We start from the raw sequence: 20,980 nt of genomic DNA, 5'->3' as shown, positions 1-20,980 counted from the left end.
TCTTGTTCTGTGACAATATTTCGCTGTATATTTTGCCGTTACTGACAGTTTGTTTTCGAAAAGCGTTTCTCATCTCTCTTCTCATCTGTGTAATGTTGGAGAGTGCTTCTCAACAACAGATGAGAGTGCAGGCGAGCCGGCCAGAGTGGCCGAGCGGTTCTAGGCGCTGCAGTCTGGAACCGCGCGCCCGCTATGTTCGCAGGTTCGAATCCTACCTCGGGCTTGGATGTGTGTGATGTCCTTAGGTTTAAGTAGTTCTAAGTTCTAGGGGACTGATGACCTCAGAAGTTAGGTCCCATAGTGCTCAGAGCCATTTGAACCAGAGTGCAGGTGAGACGCGATTTTCGAAAACAAACTGTAAGTAGTGGCAAAACATAGTAGCGAAATATTTTCACACAGCAAAATTAGGTTTAGAGAGAAAGTGACCTGATAACTCCCCAACCAACGTCTCGCTATTTTTTTGCAGATGACAAGTTATCAATATCCAATAACGTACAGGGGCTCCCACATAACACAATAATGTTAAAGAATTTGGGTAATGACAGCTACACACATAAACGGTTTTTTGTCTAAGTTTCGTAAGAATAATGATCAATTAAAGTTCTTTACAATTTACAGAACTGAACAAAGAGAAACCAGTGACGATGGCACAAAAAGAAGCTGAAAAGTTTTTGCGTTTAAATGAAAAAAACAGTGTTTGCGCAACAGGCGGACCTTATATCCAGTGAAGTTCCAGCAGTGACAGCAACTTAAAGGAACGAATGTAATAAATATTTATTCACAGAAAATGAGTGTCGTACAAAAGATTAACATTGCCGACTTAAAGGAAGGTACCTTGGCGTCAAATACTTATTTAATTTCAGTCATATTACCTGTCACATATACGTGCATCTATTATCTTACACATTTCTCATCAGTCACCAAGCGCGAAAATTGACAGACGTCAACTGATTCAGTAGTAAGTTCAGGATACGATTTTGGCCAGACTGTGTGGTGAACACTGCAATGGACTGTCGACCTATGTGCCTGGTGACTGATGAAAAATGTATATTATCATCATCATCGTCGTCATCGCCTTCACTTCAAGAGGTGGACTGCACTGCCTGTTCCGGAAACCATATTGCCGTTGGACGTCTGATGGTTCTCTGTCCAGAGGGCTTGTACTTCAGGCCGAGTCTAGGCAGACCATCTTCCTCCATCCTTTCCAAATAGTTACAACAGCTGAATTGATACCTTTTAATTTTCCTTTCCGAGTCGAAAACCTCTAGCTCTTGCGTATTCTATGCTTCGTAATTTTTTCGCCTGTGTGCAGCCATTGACTGTCTGGAGAAATTTCATCTCAACTGACATAGTTTTGCTTCTGTGTTTCTTTGAGAGTTCCCACACCTCAGTTCCATACTATACTACCAGAACCACCATTTTTTTATGGAGCTTCGTCATAGTTTTGCCACGCGGGATTAGCCGAGCGGTCTGGGGCGCTGCAGTCATGGGCTGTGCTGCTGGTCCCGGCGGAGGTTCGAGTCCTCCCTCGGGCATGGGTGTGTGTGTTTGTCCTTAGGATAATTTAGGTTAAGTAGTGTGTAAGCTTAGGGACTGATGACCTTAGCAGTTAAGTCCCATAAGATTTCACACACACACACAGTTTTCTTTGTGGTGTTACATTTCAGAGTTCTGTGAATCGTTCCACATATATGTTTAAATTTGCAAAATTTTATGTCTATTTCGCGCTCTATTCTTGGGGCTAATTTACATCCAAGATAATTAAACGTGGATACCTGCTCCAGTACTTTCTTAGCTATCTCAGCTTTGCATCTTACCATGTTTTTCCCCAGGAAAACTAATACTTTTGATTTATGTGGAGATGTCGTTAGTCCATATTCTTCTGATATATAATTTAAGATGTATGCCCCTTTTGTAAATTATCTTCTGTCTGTTGCACAATAACAGCATCGTGTGCGTATAAGAGACTACTTAATCTGTACTGCGGCGTGAGCGTTATACCACACTTATAAAAACTTGTTTCCATCTTAGTATGACTTCGTCGAAATAAATATTAAAAAGTTTTGAGGAGAGATAGCAACGTCTAATTCCCTCATTTGGTTTTAGTGGTGCTGTTAGTTGCTTACATGTTTCAATAAACACAGTAGTGTTTTCAATAAAACGGAAAAATAGCTTAAATTGGAAATTCCACTTTCGCTTACTTAATGACTAGTGTGCTCGTAACTGTTCATTTGCACTTGTTATACATATGTGTTTGTTATCTTGACATGGTTCTTATATTTTGGCAAATACCATTTCGACTATCTGGACGATTTAAAAATGGGTCCCGATCCGAAACTAGTCATCAAGTAAACAAAAGTGAAATTTGCCACCTTGGCTGTTTTTCAGTTGTATTGATTAACACAAGTTTCTACTCTGCAATTACTCCATCATACTGGAAGTTCGTGTGTACAGCAGATTTTGATAGAGACTTTCCACCGCTTTTACTAGGTTACCTGGTAAACCTCTTCTCATAAAGATTCCCCAGAGCACGTCTTAATTCAAGCTGTCAAATGCCGTTTGAAAATCAGGGAAGGCGATATAAGTTTTGAAACTGAATTTCCTTTTTTTCTCAAGCCCTGTCCAAACCCCGTCTGTTCTATATTGACGATATTGTGTGGTACACCCCTTCACTTTGATACTGATTATTCTTTGGTGTATTTTTAGGCACTGTCCAGCAAACTTACGTCCCTATAATTTTCACGTTCGCTCGTGTCATTCTTGTACACAGGAATGACCTCCGCTTTTAGACAATTCTCAGATACGCTTCCTCGCCGCCAGCACACATGTAAAATAATATATTACAAATTTTAATGGTCTTGATCACAACACAATGTAGAAGTAATAAAAACTATACGATAATCGATTTCGGTTGACTAGCAATCATTTTCAGACCATGCTTGCACTATAACTGTATACTACTAACCGCATGCCGCCATAGCGAGGTCGCGCAGTGGTTAGCACACTGTAGGACGACGGTTCAACCCGCGTCTGGCCAACCTGATTTAGGTTTTCCGCGATTTCCCTAAATTGCTTCAGGTGAATGCCGGGATGGTTCCTTCGAAAGGGCACGGCCGACTTCGTTCCCCATCCTTCTTTAATCACAGGGGACTTATGAAAAAGTGATTCAAATGGCTCTAAGCACTATGGGACTTAACATCTGAGGTCATCAGTCCCCTATACTTAAACCTAACTAACCTAAGGATATCACACACATCCATGCCCGAGGCAGGATTCGAAACTGCGACCGTAGCAGCAGCGCGGTTCGAGACTGAAGCGCCTAGAACCGCCCGGCCACAGCTGCCGGCTGGGACTGACTACCTCACAGTTTTGTCCCCTCCGTCAAATTAACCAAACAACCATAGAATCACATCTTGGGTTGTCGGGTGTTCTGCCAGATATCAGCGTTGTACTTGCACGATATTTCGGTCACGTAGCTCGTGACCTTCATCAGGTGCGACCTGAGAGTTACAACCATAGAATCGTTATTAAGCGCAACTTGTCAGTATTTAAAGGCTGGTCGGATGATGAGAGCGTATAAAAAAAGTCCCATACGGTATACTTGTTGTTTACTACATTGCGCTGCGATCGAAACACTTAAAATTTACCATTAACCCCCTTAGCCTTTAAAGAATCGAGCTCCGAAGTATAAAACAGCTTCAAACGTCTGATTGCTCCACAACTGAGTTAATGTGTTAAATAATTGGCGTTAAGCATGTAAGCGAGAAAAAGGTTTGAAATTATGTTTTAATTTTGTTGGAAGTGGCTAAGTGTTCTGTTTCTCGAACGGGGTGAATATAGTGTGTCAAACTGCGCAAGGCGAGTTACGCTCAAGACATTTACATAGTTTCTAAGTTTAGTGCTTGCTTAATGTGTTAAAACTGTACAAGAAAATAATACGTTCCAATGATTAGACGCTGACAGAATTTTAAAGTTTTAAATTCGGTCAGTTATTTAGTGAAATAATGAGCTGAAGTGTGCACCTTGTACCGACTTAGCCATTTACTAATATAAATAATAAACAATACAGATTGCTTTGTCTTCCTCACCTCAGCAAGGGAGGTCCTACATTTTACATACAAGATTCATATATATGTGATGGATTCTGTAACTGAAACAATTATGTGCACTCTTAGAAAAAAAAAGACGCACAACGAAGGAATTATCCGAATGACACGGAAATCAGTACATGTGACATACATGTGCAGACCAGCAAATTATCACAGTTTCAGAAAAATTTGATGCTTTCTTTAAGAGAAAGAGCTTCACAAATTGAGTATGTCAGTTACACTTTGGTATAGCTCCGGCCCTTATGCAAGCAGTTACTCGGCTTAGCATTGATTGGAGTAGATGTGGCATGTCCTCCTGAGGGACATCGTGAAAAATTCTGGCCAACTGACTCGTTGGACAGTCAGACTCCCAAGCTGATTGGAGCCCCACCCATAAAGCGAAAAGTCGACATTCTATCCCCCCCCCCCCCCGTTTCATTGCCCTTCATTGCAAGCTGTCTGGGCTTTCGCGCCAGCCACGTAGTGCCTGCCCACATACGGCGAGAGTTTATCCTGCTTGTCTTCTTGTTCGCCAAACCCCACCTTGGCCAACAAGGTTGCCGCATCTTCCCGCAACTGAGACCGTCTGGAGCATTATGGGTAGGACCCCCTAGCTAGCTCAGGCTTTTGAAGATCTAACACGCCACTTGGGCAGAATTTTACACGATATACTTTAGGAGGACATGCAGTCAGTCAATGCCACGCCGAATAATTGCATGCATAAGGACCAGAGATGGATCAACGCGTTATTGACTTGCTCAATTTGTAAAGCTCTTTTTCTTGAATGAATCATTAAATTTTTCTAACATTGTAATCATTTATTTGTCTGTACACGTAAATCACATCTACTGATTCCGTTCCATTCAGATGATTCTTTCGTGCTGTACTTTTTTTTTTTAAGTGTATACGAATATGATGCCAGAAACATGCCTTAAAGCTAATGCTGCGTAAAGGCTGGACTTGAAGATACTCGCTTACACGACACTGCTTGTCTGTAAATAAATGCTCACTTGAACAATTTTTGTCGTCCCATGACGACGTTCTGTACATAGTCTAGTGAAGCTCGACATAGCAGTTTATAATTGATACTTGATGTTCACTAGCATATATGCTAACAAAGAAAGTTCGTGACTTCGAACGCTCAGAACCGTATGAAAATGTGTTATCTTACATCTCGGTCACTCAAAATATGTCGCCATTCGCTTGCGAAACGCGACTATTGTTTGCTAGCTGCTATTGTCTGCGGTGATCTACTGCCGTGTGATTCGTGATCATGCCATAAGGTTTGTTCTCTGGCAGATGAATGTTACTCAAACAAGGATTTTACAGCTAAGATATTGCCCCCGAAGGCAACACAGTATTGCCAGCCGCTTGCTGCGTAGTTCTTTAGGCACGATAAGCTCTACATGGGAACGATCGTTGATCTTGTGGCATACAAGTACAATTACACCCATCCTCATTATATCATCAGATTTCACTATGAGTTGTACAGTCAACTTTCTGCGCTGCAATACAAGCCTATGTTATAATTTGCTTAGCAAATGGCACTGACATACCAATATAATCGATAATTCAATTAGTTTGATATTTCACTGTTTCGACGCAAAAGTTGAATGTGAAAAAGTGGCTTCAGTCGGGTGTGCCTTCTTTCTGTTCCACTTTGCTTTGACCATTTCGTTTAAATCCCACACCTGCACTTTGAGGAATCAATAACTCTGCAACATTATCACGTCCGCAGAAAAAGTTAGTTATTGAGATAGCACAATTACTTTAAGACGAGGAAGATCGAGTAATAAGTCACGGCAGTGAAACATGTGTATTTTTGGTCCTTGTGCTCCTTATTTCTCCGATTTCGGTCTTCTACGTATCAGATGAAGTAACTTCATGATGTCGTCTTCTTTCCTCATTTTCAGTTTTTCCAATATTTCTTCATTCCTTCCTGTGACCAGTTCTTCTTTTATTTCTCCACACTTTGATGCGCTTTCTGACCCTTCCCTGAAAATCCCCAAACTTCCTAATCTTTGTTCGAAAAGATGGTCTGTCTGGAATATCTATGTAAAGTTAATTTCTCTTATGTCCTCTTTCACTTCCCTGAAACAACTGATTTTATTCTGGGATTTTTTTGGGAATGGTTGCATACATTTTAGACAGACTTTCCAGGTTCATTCGAACCAAGAGACCATAAAACGAAATTAGCCTTTTCCTAAGAGCATCAGACAGTTTTTTCAGTTTGGATGCGGATTTCTTCATTTCTTCTTCTCATCTTCGTAATTCCAACTCCTTTCCTTTTCTTTCCAACCCTCCCCCCCCCCTTCCCAATTTCTTCCTTTTTTTGAGGACTAAACAAACATTCTGCTACATAAAGACACTCCTGTTTTATGATAGTGTAGTGCTGGATTTTTGTTTCTATTGAGTGATTTTTTTATTGTAAATGTCGTTCGTTAATTGATAAGCCAGTTCATTTTCTGAGCTCTTTTATTGTTTTCTACTTTATCTAAACCGTTTTGCTGAATTGTTCCCCCTAAGTGCTTAAATTTATTCTGTCTGTTGAATCTACCGTATACTGTGCCTAGGAATTCTGAATCATTTCTAATGTTCGTTACGAACTGTGTTTCTCGAAAGAAATTTGCAATCCAGCCTTTCCGCTGTCTCTCTCAACAGACTGATTTTCTCTTTTGCTGTATCGATATTTTCGGAAAATATTGCTTAACCGTCTGCAAAGGCTAGACAGTTGTGGTTCGAGTTTTTACATCCAATATGATTTCTTGGGTTCCTTTTTCTTGACTAAGATTACATTCCGCTGTTACCCTTTCCAAAACGCAGATGAAGAGTCATGGGGATAGGTCATTACCACGCCTCCACCAGTTTCAATTTCAAATCGTTTCGAAATTCTTCTACAGAATTTTATTTTGCACTTTGTTTCAATCAGTGTTTCTGTAACTGTTTCCAATTTTTTTCTCTGTGTCGAAGTCCTTTTGGTCTTATTATACCAGCTGAGGACCCGTCATTGCCCAGGTATATACGAGGGTTGGAACTTTAATAGTGGCAACTATTTACGAGTATTTACAGCTCGTACAAAATAGATATGTGTTTCAAAGTTTTACTGACCTTCAAAGTAGTCACCAGCATTATGCATAACCCGTTGCCAGCGATGTGGAAGTCGTAGGATACCCTTAGCAGTGCCAGTTGTGTTGACAGTTCGAGTGGCGCGGTCTATTGCCCGACGAATTTGTAGCAGTTCTGAGGCGAATGCCGTGAAGTGTTTCCTTCGGTTTAGAAATCGAGTTGAACTCACAAGGGCTGAAGTCAGGGGAGTGCAGTAGGTGGTATAGCTCTTAGGAGCCCCATCAGTCAAACAAATCAGTAACAGCTTGCACTGTCCGTGCTTGAGCATTGTCCTGGAAAATGATGGTCAGGTCGTGCACAAAGTGTCATCACTTCTGTCTCTAAGCTGGTTGTAGATTGTGTTCCTTGTTGCTTACGTGTGACCCTCATTCCTGGCTCTGCGTAGCTCTGTCTACGTTTTTCTTATTGTGTTTAGTATTAATAGACATAATATTATGATTATGCCTCTTTATTCTGTTTTATTTTTATTCTGTGACATGGCCAACGTTTGACCCTCAAAATAATTTAGTTTTTGTTCAGAAGAAGAGGCCATTACTGGCATCGAAACGTAGGTAAACTAAAAATTTTACCTTGCAACTGAAGGCTGAATTTCTTATTGTCTGACCCCTGATACGTCTAGATACGACTCTGACAGGTGAAACGTACGTAAGCATCCTGTCTGATCACCTGCATCCACTCATGTCCTTTGTGCGTTCCGACTGACCTGGGCAATTACAGCTGGACAATGCGACACACCACACGTCCAGAACTGCAGCGGAATGGAACACCTTCTGAGCTTAAACACTTTCACTGGTCACCAAACTCCTCAGACATGTACATCATTGAGCAAGTTACAACATGCTGTTCAGAAGAGGTCTCCACCCCCTGGTACTCTTACGTATTTATGGTCAGCCCTGCAGCATTCACGGTGTCAGGTCCCTCCAGCACGACTTCAGACATTAGACGAGTCCACGACACGTCGTGTTCCGGCACTTCTGCGTGTTCGCTGGGGTGCTACACGATATTAGGCAGGTGTACCAGTTTCTTTGGCTCTTCAGGGTAGGAGTGCGTCTCTCGATAAGTGCTTAAAACGCGCCACTGTGGAGAAGGAGAAACTGATACAGGACACTTGTGGTCTATGAGGTGGAGAACATCCTCGAACTGGTGTACAAAAGACTACTGAAGCTACAGCGCACGCGCGTCGCACGAGATTTGCAGTTCCTCTCGCTCTCTCCACGCAAACCGTTGGTCCTAAGGACAAATTGATAGAACAGTTTTAGTTGGAAATTTACTGCAGTTTACTTTTGTAACAGCACACGTTTACGCTAAAGGCAGTGATTTTCGGGTTGTTGTTGTTGTTGTCTTCAGTCCTGAGACTGGTTTGATGCAGCTCTCCATGCTTCTCTATCCTGTGCAAGCTTCTTCATCTCCCAGTACTTACTGCAATCTACATCCTTTCGGGTTACTGAAGAAAAAAAAGAAAATGCACAAAAGTGACCTCCAATTGCACCTCCAGCCCCACAGTCATTGTCAACGCTCAGGGTGTTTAGCAAGTTGTTCACGGCAGTCTCTTCTACCACTGTACACGCGAGTTATTTTCCATATCTGACGTTTCTTGTCATTATTGACTAGGCTGCTATGCCACAGACTTGGTGCTGCAGTTACAAACCATTAAAACTTAATTTATGGCTGTTCAACTTATTGCAAGAACGAGGTATTTGAGCTGATAGTATACAGGAGAAAAACTACCACCACAGCTAGCGTCTTCAGAATGTCTTTATTCTATCACACGACTAGTTTGGTCGGCACACTACCGCCATCCTCAGGCCCCACCCCTGCCAAAGAGTATTTGACTTTTTAGGCGCATTTACTGTGAGATCCTTGTTACTAGCAGATGTGGGCTGGCTTTCATCAGGAGTCTACACTCGACACCGCGTTGTCTCCAATGCGAAACGGTGACGATTATAGAACCCGAGGTATGAGCACAGGATGATCCCATTCTATGCGCGGCGTTTTGGAAAGTATTAGGTACGCACGCTGTCGCAAGCGACATGTCGAACATGTTCATTTAGAATACAGTCTTGTTGTGAAAACGTATGTGTTGAAATCATCTGTGAGAGATTAAATGGCAATGCTTTTGAACTGGGATTTGAGACCATAGTGACAAGGTGTCGTCAGACCTTTTAATCGCCGATTTTAATGTGCCTTATGTCTGTTGCAGAGGGACACGTTCTGAGTACATCTGCACCTACATCTACATACATACTCCGCAATCCACCAAACGGTGCGTGGCGGAGAGTACCTCGTACCACAACTAGCATCTTCTCTCTCTGTTCCACTCCCAAACAGAACGAGGGAAAAATGACTGCCTATATGCCTCTGAACGAGCCCTAATCTCTCTTATCTTTGTGGTCTTTCCGCGAAATATAAGTTGGCGGCAGTAAAATGGTACTGCAGTCAGCCTCAAATGCTGGTTCTCTAAATTTCCTCAGTAGCGATTCACGAAAAGAACGCCTCCTTTCCTCTAGAGACTCCCATCCGAGTTCCTGAAGCATTTCCGTAACACTCGCGTGATGATCAAACCTACCAGTAACAAATCTAGCAGCCCGCCTCTGAATTGCTTCTATATCCTCCCTCAATCCGACCTGATAGGGATCCCAAACGCTCCGAGCAGTACTCAAGAATAGGTCGTATGAGTGTTTTATAAGCGGTCTCCTTTACGGATGAACCACATCTTCCCAAAATTCTACCAATGAACCGAAGACGACTATCCGCCTTCCCCACAACTTCCATTACATGCTTTTTCCCACTTCATATCGCTCTGCAGTGTTACGCCGAAATATTTAATCGACGTGACTGTGTCAAGCGCTCCACTACGGGATTCTTTTTCCTATTCATATGCATTAATTTACATTTGTCTATATTTAGAATTAGCTGCCATTCTTTACACCAATCACAAATCCTGTCCAAGTCATCTTGTATCGTCCTACAGTCACTCAACGACGACACCTTCCCGTACACTACAGCATCATCAGCAAACAACCGAACATTGCTGTCCACCCTATCCAAAATATCATTTATGTAGATAGAAAACAACAGCGGACCTACCACACCTCCCTGGGGCACTCCAGATAATACCCTCACCTCCGATGAACACTCACCATCGAGGACAACGTACTGGCTTCTATTACTTAAGAAGTCTTCGAGTCACTCACATACTTGGGAACCAATCCCATATGCTCGTACCTTAGTTAGGAGTCTGCAGTGGGGCACCGAGTCAAATGCTTTCCAGAAGTCAAGGAATATGGCATCCGTCTGATACCCTTCATCCATGGTTCGCAAGATATCATGTGAAAAAAGGGCGAGTTGCGTTCAGGAGCGATGCTTTCTAAAGCCGTGTTGATGAATGGACAGCAACTTCTCTGTCTCAAGGAAATTCATTATATTTGAACTGAGAATATGTCGACGTGACTGTGTCAAGCGCTCCACTACGGGATTCTTTTTCCTATTCATATGCATTAATTTACATTTATCTATATTTAGAATTAGCTGCCATTCTTTACACCAATCACAAGGATCCGCCCTTCTACCCTTCTTATATACAGGCGTCACCTGCGCTTTTTTCCAGTCGCTCGGGACTTTACGTTGGGCAAGAGATTCGCGATAAATGCAAGCTAAGTAAGGAGCCAATGCAGTAGAGTACTCTCTGTAAAACCGAATTGGAATCCCATCAGGACCTAGCGATTTATTTATTTTCAACCCATTCAGCTGCTTCACAGTCCCAGGGATATTTATCACTATGTCCTCCATACGGGAATCTGTACGAGACTCAGTACCTGGCCAGCGGCTTTTCATGCGACGGCCGCTGATTTCCGAGATAATCGATGTTGAAATTTTTTAGGTACTTGTATACATAACCTTAAAACTGTTTCGAGCAGGCGAACGTACTGCAGGGACTAAGGTTTATAACCAGCATGCAGGTGGTAAACGGATCAATCCCCGCACACGTCCTTTTTTAAAAATTTCGTCGTATATAATATCATTAAATAGTATATGTGACCTAAAATTGATCAAAAATAATTTTCGTCCCAGTACTTTCATTAATAGTTCAATGTATAGAGCATACTTTCTTTAAAGGTGTATTACACTTATGGCTCGTAGTTAAAATTCGAAATATGTGGGCAACTGCAAAGAGTTTGCAACGATGGACGAAGTATTACCAGCTGCGGAAAGATTCTGTATGCAGACGAAAGTACTCGTCCCTGATTTTGACGTCGATTATGTAATTAACACCGATCAAACCGGTTGCCAGTACCGATCGCCGTACAACAGATACGTACCGGAACGAAGTACTAAAACAGATTCGAACAAGATTAGTCATGCCTTCACAGCAATCATAACTGCAGCAGGAAAGATATTCCATTACGTTTTGTTATGTACGGAAGAACCACCAGGAAAATTTGGGCTGATTGCTCACAAAAAGAGTTGACGACTCGACTCGAGAATTAAAAAATGTGATTGTGACCTGCACGAAATGAGGGAAGTTTATGAAACTACTGCTCGAAGGGTTATAAAACTTGCCATACTTCCGCAGGTGGGGCAAGAAAAATTTGCATTATTGATTCGTATGGAGGGCAGACTGATCAGACAGTTTATGATCAAATCTTTGCAGACGGAAGAGAAGCAGGAACCTGCACCGTAAAAATTGTCACGACCAAATGTACTCCACTTTGTGAATGCCTCGATATTAATTTTTATAGGCAGGTTTAAATTTTCAAGAAAGAAACTCAAAATGCTCCCGACTTGCTAGAGACTAAAAGAGGGTTCGTGGGAAGGTTTCATTAAATTCCATTCTTTAATACTGCAGGAATTCAGTGCACATGCTTTCACAGGAATGATGAAATACATGTGGTTCACATCGAATTTGATCGAAGAAAGAACAAGCTTTTTCAGTTTAAAACAGCGTTTTCCGGTATCACTACTGAAAAAAATCCGTGTGCCTGGAAGGCAGTAGCTTTAATTAAGTGTGCGTGGTGTTATACGGTTGCCTCTGGGACATATAGCATTCCGAGTTCTGTTCCAGCACAGAAAACGATAGTGAGAAAGACGACTCTGTAATCTACTCTGCAACAAACGCAATACACGTTTGAAGAAAGTGTGCCGTTGCGATTGATTTATTAATGAAATTACTATGGAAAAAACGATTATTTTTCATAATTTTGAATGACTTGTCCTATTTAATGATATTGTGTACGATAAATATGGAAACTAAGTATATACGCGGGGTTTCAACCCGCACCGCCAGCATAGGAGATCCTACGCATTTGAGAGTGTTTTGCAATGTTCGACAACGATCTGGGATGTTCCGGGATGTTTCTGAACATTCTGCAATCTTCTCGAATGTTCCAGACTATTCCCGAACATTCTAGAAAATTGTGGAACATTGCGGAAGATTCTAGAACGTTGTGGAACGCTCTCGAATGCTGTAGAATGTTCTGGAATGTTCTCGAATACAATCGAATGTTCTGGAACGTTCTAGAAATTTCTAGAGGGCGAAACTTCCCAGCCATTATATCTTCAAAAGAGTTCCCATCGTGTGAAAACCGAAATTTTCTTCATGGACGGGGCGGATAGAGGGCTAACACACCATATATATCCCTTGGTCGCACCGGGACTCGTTTTCGAGTTTTAGCTGCACGCATATTGTAACTTGCTGGTACACCTGCCTAAATATTGTGTAGGGCCCCCGAGAGCAGACAGAAGTGCTGCAACAGGACGTGGCATGGACTCGATTAATGTCTGAACTAGTGCTGGAAGGAATTGACACAATAAATCCTGCAGGGCTGTCCATAAATCCGTAAGAGTCCTAGGGGGTGGAGATCTCTTCTGAACAGCACATTGCAAGGCATCACATGTATGCTCAGTAATGTTCATGTCCGTGGCGTTTGGTGTCCAGCGGAAGTGTTAGAACTTAGAAGAGTGTTCCTGGAGCCACTCTGTAGCAATTCTGGATGTGTGGGGTGTCGCATTGTCCTGCTGCAATTGCCCAGGTCTGTCGGAATGCACAATGGACATGAATGGATGCAGGTGATCAGACAGGATGCTTACGTACGTGTCACCTGTCAGAGTCGTATCTAGACGTATCACGGGCCCCATATCACAACATAATTATGAGAATGGCAAAAACAAGCAAAACCGGTTCTTTAGGTACAACTTTCGTAGATCAGTTCTCACTCAAAATATGTTCACATTTCGCAGATTTTAGTAATAAAACCAACTGATAATGTCACGGACGTGCAGAAACATGTCTGGGTGACATGAAGAAACAGTGTTTTGCATAACAGGTGGACTTTGGAATATATTTCTCTTCCTCTATGCCTGGTGCTGTATTGTGACGTAGCCAGGCATCATGTTTCCTTATCCACGCAGAAGTGGCTACGCACCTATTGTGTTACATTCATCCACATACTTATCCTCCTGAAGGCGAGTGAGACCGAATTGCTTGGAATTCTTGAGATGGGAAATCTTCTGTCCACAAATCAGCACTGTGCGAAGCTCAGCTTGCGCTTTTCTCACAGGATATCATGAGAGCCATGGCTGAAAGCCCACAGGTAGAGTCCATATCCCTAGATTTCCGGAAAAGTACTTGACACGATGTCGTAGAACTCAGTACGTTGTCTTCAACGGGGAGTGTCGATCAGAGACAAGGATATCGTCAGACGTTCCCCAGAGAAATGTGATAGAACCCCTCTTATTATCCATATACATAAACTAGCGAAGCCACCAATGCTTCGCAGTTGCTGAATATGTATGGGAATTTGATACAAATTCTAAACTCCTACTCCCCCACCCCCCTCACTTTCTCTCGTCCATTTACTATTCCCCCCTTTTTGTTCATCTCCCCCTCTCTCTATGTATAATTTCTCCCCCTCCTTCTCTGTTCATCTTCTGTCCCCCTTCTCTATGGCCATACCACCCCAGCCGGTCGGTGTGGCCGAGCGGTTCTAGGCGCTACAGCATGGAACCGCGCGACCACTACGGTCGCAGGTACGAATCCTGCCTCGGGCATGGATGTGTGTATTGTCATTAGGTTAGTTAGGTTTAAGTAGTTCTACAGTTCTAAGCGACTGACGACCTTAGATGTTAAGTCCCATAGTGCTCAGAGCCATTTGAACCATACCAACCTCTTTGGTACTCTTACTCGTCTGCCTCATATTAGGCTTTGTGCTCTGTTAATGCAAACGAAATCTTGACTGGGTGCTGAAGTCGGTTGAAAAGGATTAATAAAGCGGTTGGCGTCATTGGTATACAGGGTATGACAGAGTCCTCTTCAGCTTCTGGTTTGCATAGTTTTAATCTGTGCATGGGTAGGTCTGCAAAGTTCAGGATAATTCACATTTCGCTGTAGTATTGTAATTGGCCGATAAGATATAAATACAACTTTCGTGTTTTCTGTAAAATCGACAGTGAGGAAGAACATAAAACAATTTTGTTTGAAAATATGTGTGATGAGAAAGAACATATATGACAGAGAGAAACTGTGTAATAGTAACGTGCTCTGCTATCTTAGTTGCAGCTGGCTGCGGGAAAGGATCAAAACCACACGTTTTCACACGACAGTCTTTTTTCCCTCGCAATCAACTTTAACAGAAAACCTATACATGGCTTTTTAAAAAATATATAGGGTATGCCTGTTTGAATGTTTATTGGACTATCGTATAAAAATGGGAAGTAAATTGGTCGTGTAAAAGCCTATGTCCGCCGGAAAGCTCGTTAGAGTATTATCTAAAATTTTGAAGTGAATCGGTGAAGAACTTTGGTTTATTGGGAGAATTTTAGGAACGTGTGGATCATCTGTAAAGGAGACGGCGTATAGAAGAATAGCGCGATCCATTCTTCAGTACTGCTCGAGTGTTTGGATCCAAACCAGGTTAAAGAAAGACATCGAAAGATTTGAGAATCGGGCTCCTAGATTTGTTACTCGTAGGTTCGATCAACACATAGATATGATAGCAGGGATACCTCGTTAAATCATATGAGAATTCCTGAAGAGAAGGCGCCGATGTTTTCGAGGAACACTATTGAGAAAATTTAGAGAATGGGCACTTGAAACTGGCTACAGAATGATTTCACTCCTTCCAATGTACGTTTCATGTACGGACCACGAAGACAAGCTAAGAGAGATTAGGGGTGATACGGAGGTGTATAGAAGGCCGTTCTTCCGCCACTCCATGCTAGAGTCGAAAATGATGGGAAATGACTAGTAGTGGTGCCAGATACCATCTGCCACACACCACACTGTGGCTTACTGTGTACGTACAGGGTGACAATTACTGAACTACACTCATGCTCATAAATTAAGAATAACTGCAGAATGTGGTGCCACACAACGTGGCACTACACAAATCTGGCGCTAATAGCATAGCCACATAGGGAACACACACGACACAGATCTGTAAGTCCACTTTATTGGTGATACATTGAGAAAACCGTTCCGAAACACATGTGCTACAAAACGCCACTGTTTCCTGCGCATGTACCCCGACATCAATATGGGATATGACCACCAAGCACACGTACACAGGCCGCACAACGGGTTAGCATACCCTGGATCAGCTGATCGAGCAGCTGCTGGGGTATAGCCTCCCATTCTTGCACCAGTGCCTGTCGGAGCTCCTGAAGTGTCCTAGGGGTGTGAAGACATGCAGGGATACGTCGACCGAGAGCATCCCAGACGTGCTCGAAGGGGTTTAGGTCTGGAGAACAGGCAGGCCATTCAATTCGCCTGATATCTTCTGTTTCAAGGTACTCCTCCACGATGGCAGCTCAGTGGGGCCGTGCGTTATCATCCATCAAGAGGAAGGTGGGACCCACTGCACCCCTGAAAAGGTGGACATACTAGTGCGAAATGACGTCCCGATACATCTGAACTGTTACAGTTCCTCTGTCAAAGACATGCAGGGGTGTACGTGCACCAATCATAATCCCACCCCACACCATTAAACCACGACCCACATACAGGTCCCTTTCAAGGACATTAAAGTGTTGATATCTGGTTCCTGGTTCACGCCAGATGAAAACCTGGCGAGAATCATTGTTCAGACTACACCTGGACTCGTCTGTGTACATAACCTGGGTCCACTGTTCCAATGACCATGAACTGTGTTCTTGACACCAAGCTTTATGGGCTCTCCTGTGACCAGGGGTCAGTGGAATGCACCTTGCAGGTCTCGGGGCGAATAAACCACGTCTGTTCAGTCGACTGTAGACTGCGTGTCTGGAGACAACTGTTCCAGTGGCTGCTGTAAGGTCCCGAGCAAGGCTACCTGCAGTACTCCGTGGCCGTCTGCGGGCACCGATGGTGAGATATTGGTCTTCTTGTGGTGTTGTACACTGTGGACGTCCCGTACTGTAGCACCTGGACACGTTTCCTGTCTGCTGCAATCGTTGCCATAATCTTGAGATCACACGTTGTGGCACACGGAGGGCCCGCACCTGCTGTGTTTGACCAGCCTCCAGTCCTACTAGTATTCTACCCCTCGTAACATCATCAATATGTGTTCTTTGAGCCGTTTTCAACACACAGTCACCATTAGCACGTCTGAAAACGTCTGCACACTTACTGGCTGCACCGTACTCTGACATGCACCAACACACCTCTGCGTATGTGGACTGCTGCCAGCGCTACCGTGCGGCGGACGCAGGTCAAATTTACCACATGGTCATACCACGAGGTGATGTAAACCCGCAAACCGTCCACCAGAGCGTTGTTTCACCATTTATCAGCGTTATCCTTAATTTATGAGCATGAGTGTATATGAAAAACACGTAAATTAATTACAAACTACGACGAGCACTCACTTTATTCAACATATAAACGTCGCTACAGATATCCAGATTTAGATTATGACATGTTCGATATGTCTGCCTTCATTGGCGATGATGTGGCGCAGTCGAATAGCGAAATTCTGCATGACTCGGGACATCGATGCTGTCGATGGCCTCCTGAATGGCTGTTTTCAGCTCGGAAACGATTTTGGTGTTATTTCTGTACACCTTGTCTTTTATATAGCCCCACGAGAAGGAGTCGCAAGTGTTCAGATCCAGAGAATATGGCGACCAATAGAGGCCCAGGCCAGTGGTCTCTGGGTTCCCCAGAGCCAGAATGCGTCCCCTAAGTGCTCCTCCTGGACATCAAACACTCACCTGCTTCGACGGGGCCGAGCTTCGTATTGCATGAACCACATCCTGTTGAAATCAGGGTCACTTTGGATAATGGGGATGAAATTATCTTCCAAAACTGATGGCTCTCGATCTTCCACCATAAGCGAGCCCATCTACGTGAGGTGCCAAATATGGGGTAGCCAAGGAGATGGAAACGTGGGTTCTACTATACCAAGACTGCTTCGTAGCTACAGCAGGAAAACACAATTGGTTCAAATGGTTCAAATGGCTCTGAGCACTATGGGACTTAACATCTATGGTCATCAGTCCCCTAGAACGTAGAACTACTTAAACCTAACCAACCTAAGGACATCACACAACACCCAGTCATCACGAGGCAGAGAAAATCCCTGACCCCGCCGGGAATCTAACCCGGGAACCCAGGCACGGGAAGCGAGAACACTACCGCACGACCACGAGCTGCGGACAAAAACTCAATTAATTAGCGGGAGTTCAAAATAAGGAAGTTTTTAGCACTTCACTTTCCAGTAGTCCATGATCAGTTGGTCTGTAGAATGACATAATTTATAAGTCACAAAGCTTGCGGTGACGAATTAATCCCTCGTAATCTTGAATGTCGAATCCGGTGAATTTGAAGACTAACTTGGAACGGAGCTACAAAGACTTGATGGCAGCAATGACTGAGCTGCAGGCGATGACTAATATCGGCGCTGGATGACCACTGAGCGCCGCTACGAACTGTAGACTGGCGCAACTGCACTACTCTGTACTCTCCTGCTGTACATGAAGTGGCCTCGCGGCGAGTATAAGTACCGCGACTGGCTGTGTACTCTTTGGCTAACACAGCCGTTCTTCCGTTTATCGAGGGAATCGCATCCGGCGGATCGCTCTCTCAGACGGCGTTGTGATCGTATGACTGACGACATCACAAAAACCTTCACGTACCGTTTGGTAGACACCCTACCATCGAGGAATATCGCACCGATTATTCCGTGACCGGACAATGCACATCACACAGTCATCCATCGAGGATTCTCAGTCCCCAAAACGCGCCAATTTTGCATATTGACGAACCCTAGCAAATGGAAGTTAGATTCGTCGCTAAACCAAACCATACAGCCCATACTAATCCCCAACAAGCCCCATGTCCAACCGACCAGTTTGAACGTCCTAACACAAACCATTCAGAAGTTATGATGATATTATTCCCAATAATTGTCACCTTGTAGATGTAGATGTATTGTGACTGACTGCCACTGACGCGCCTTAGCCATCCAATTGGAGTGTTTGTTGTGAGGGCACCATTGCAACAAGTGGTGTGTGTGTGTGTGTTGCAGATGAGGCGAGTGTCGGCGTGGCTGCTAGTTCTGGGGGTGGGCGTGCTGGGGGCGGTGGCCGAGGGGCCGGTGCCGTACCCTGGCGTGCCGCTGCCGCCGCCCTCGGTGGACCCCGGGGCGCCCTACACGCACTACGCCCCCGCCGACCCCGGCTACACCATCCAGACCGGCTACGAGGGCTTCCTGGTGCCCGTGGAGCAGCAGCTGCACTCGCTGCTGCCGCCCGGCCCCTGGAACGCCTTCACCTCCGTCTTCCTGCACTTCCTGCCCAAGTTCGGGCTCAAGCTGATCGGCACGGTCGGCCTGTGGCTGCTGGGCTTCTCGCTGGTGGTGCTGCTGGGCGGCGGCTTCACCGTCGCCGTCTGCACCTTCACGCCGCTCTGCACGCTCACCTTCCTGGGATTCCCCTTCGGCAGGGCGCAGGTGCGCGAGTCCGTGAGGGCCTTCCTCGAGGACGACCGGCTCACCCAGGCGGCCGCCTTCGTCACCGAGGCCCTCGAGAAGTACAGCAAGATGAACGCCAAGGCGGGGAAGTCCCTCGGCGAGAAGGCCAACTCCCTCGACAAGGAAGATGGCGATAAGGCCAACTCCCTCAACAAAGAAGACAAAAAGAAAGCGTGAGGCACGCGTAACCCTCCTCTTCACTTGGCGACCGACTGTGTTCCAACACGGTACAGCAATGACAGTCACACCTCCAATTCGTACACGTCTATTCTTGGAATATTCTACTCCGCTCGTGACGCAGGACAACACCGAAAGGATTACATGTCCAGTCCACCATCCTTCCATACAGCACAGCACTTTATCAAACCCCTTTGAATTGTGGCATAGAACTCTGGGGAGAACTGAACTTTTGTCACGATACTTGGATGCAGAGCCGTCTGGTCATCTTCAGGTGTATATCATTGGAAGTACGGCATGCTCATCCACGTAGGATACCACTGGAGCATTGGTGTTTAAATGTCACCATCATATTTTCCACTTTGTACTTCCCCATTCGAGGCTATTCCTCACTGAACTGTCGATCTAAGATGATACGTGATGAAATATCCAACCCACCATCTTCCACATATCGCTACATGACGTCCAGTTACTACGACATCTCGTGGAGTATGACATTCTTACCATGTATCTTCTCACTTCCGCAGCGATTTCTTGCTGCAAACAGTTTCAGGAATGCAGCCATTACCAATACTCCTTCTCGTCTTCTGATATTCCAGCTCCGAACCACAGAAATCCACCTTATAAAGTAGCAGATTGCCAGAATGTACATGTGGTTGCAGACAGTGTTGGCTGAAGAGATGCCACTCAGGATGCTAAGATTCACACTGCTCGCCTACCCTCTACTTTGGACACCATTGATAGTAAGTCTGACCATATGCGTTGCGCCTTCTCGGTGAGGTCACTACATTGCCATTCAGAGCTGACTGCTATAGATAGGATAACGCATTGTCCTCCTGTCCAGCAAATTGATTTCAAGATACCCATTCGACACAGTAGAAATTGATGATCTAAAAACTTAAACGTGATTAGGTTAGGCAAAAACAAATTATTTTACCGTTATGTTTCCTGAATATTACCTCTACCTATAAGTGGTGAAAGGTATCACTGTTTCCGAGACAAGAAAGACAATGATGCCTATGAAGATGTATAATCGAAAACACAATAGCTGTCAAACGTGTTTTAAAGTAATTGTGACATTAAAGTACCTGGCTGAAGTCTGAGATTATGCAACTGCAAATAATTTCGGGTAATGAGAGATTTTATTTTGGTATTATATGTAGACTTGACCCGATATGTGCAGAATGCTGTTTATTATGGGAGTGCATGCGTACTGCTTGTCACCAAAGTGATATTCTAAAATGATCCTTGTACGTAATTTATGTCTCATAATTGCTTGTATATAATTATCATTTACATTATTTATGTATTTATTTAATATTTATTGCAGCCTGTAAATGTAAATAAAATTTACTACCATGGTTCTGTCCAATAAAAATGCACTGGTTCCCATTTCCATTCATTATTTTTTGTTTACATATAGCATAAAGTATGCCACATCATACTATATGCTCGCTCAAATGTTAATTGGAAGATATAATTTAAATACATCAGATATTATCTGACCATGTGAGTTAATGTTATTTTGCCATCAATAGCGTCACTAAGTAATTTACAGAAAACTAACGACAAAATTTAGAAACCAGTAAAGAATATGGTAAAAATTTAGAAAATCACAGTAAATTAAAACACTAATACAATTAG

General features: G+C 43.8%; 1 protein-coding gene across 1 annotated transcript; it reads left to right on the top strand.

The window, feature by feature from the left end:
- Positions 1–18,715: 18,715 nt before the first annotated feature.
- On the top strand, positions 18,716–20,325 carry LOC126209893 (uncharacterized). The gene has a single exon (XM_049939016.1). It carries the CDS (start codon positions 18,716–18,718, stop codon positions 19,334–19,336), a length of 621 nt encoding a protein of 206 aa, XP_049794973.1. The 3' UTR covers positions 19,337–20,325.
- The last annotated feature ends 655 nt before the right edge of the window (positions 20,326–20,980 follow it).

This window comes from Schistocerca nitens, chromosome 10 (assembly GCF_023898315.1).
Source record: "Schistocerca nitens isolate TAMUIC-IGC-003100 chromosome 10, iqSchNite1.1, whole genome shotgun sequence".
NCBI lineage: Eukaryota > Metazoa > Arthropoda > Insecta > Orthoptera > Acrididae > Schistocerca > Schistocerca nitens.
Note: the sequence above shows the minus strand (reverse complement) of the source record. Positions and strands in the feature narration are given on the sequence as shown.

Coding starts and splice junctions, on each gene's coding strand:
- LOC126209893 (XM_049939016.1), top strand. CDS start 18,716: ATGAGGCGAGTGTCGGCGTGGCTGCTAGTTCTGGGGGTGGGCGTGCTG.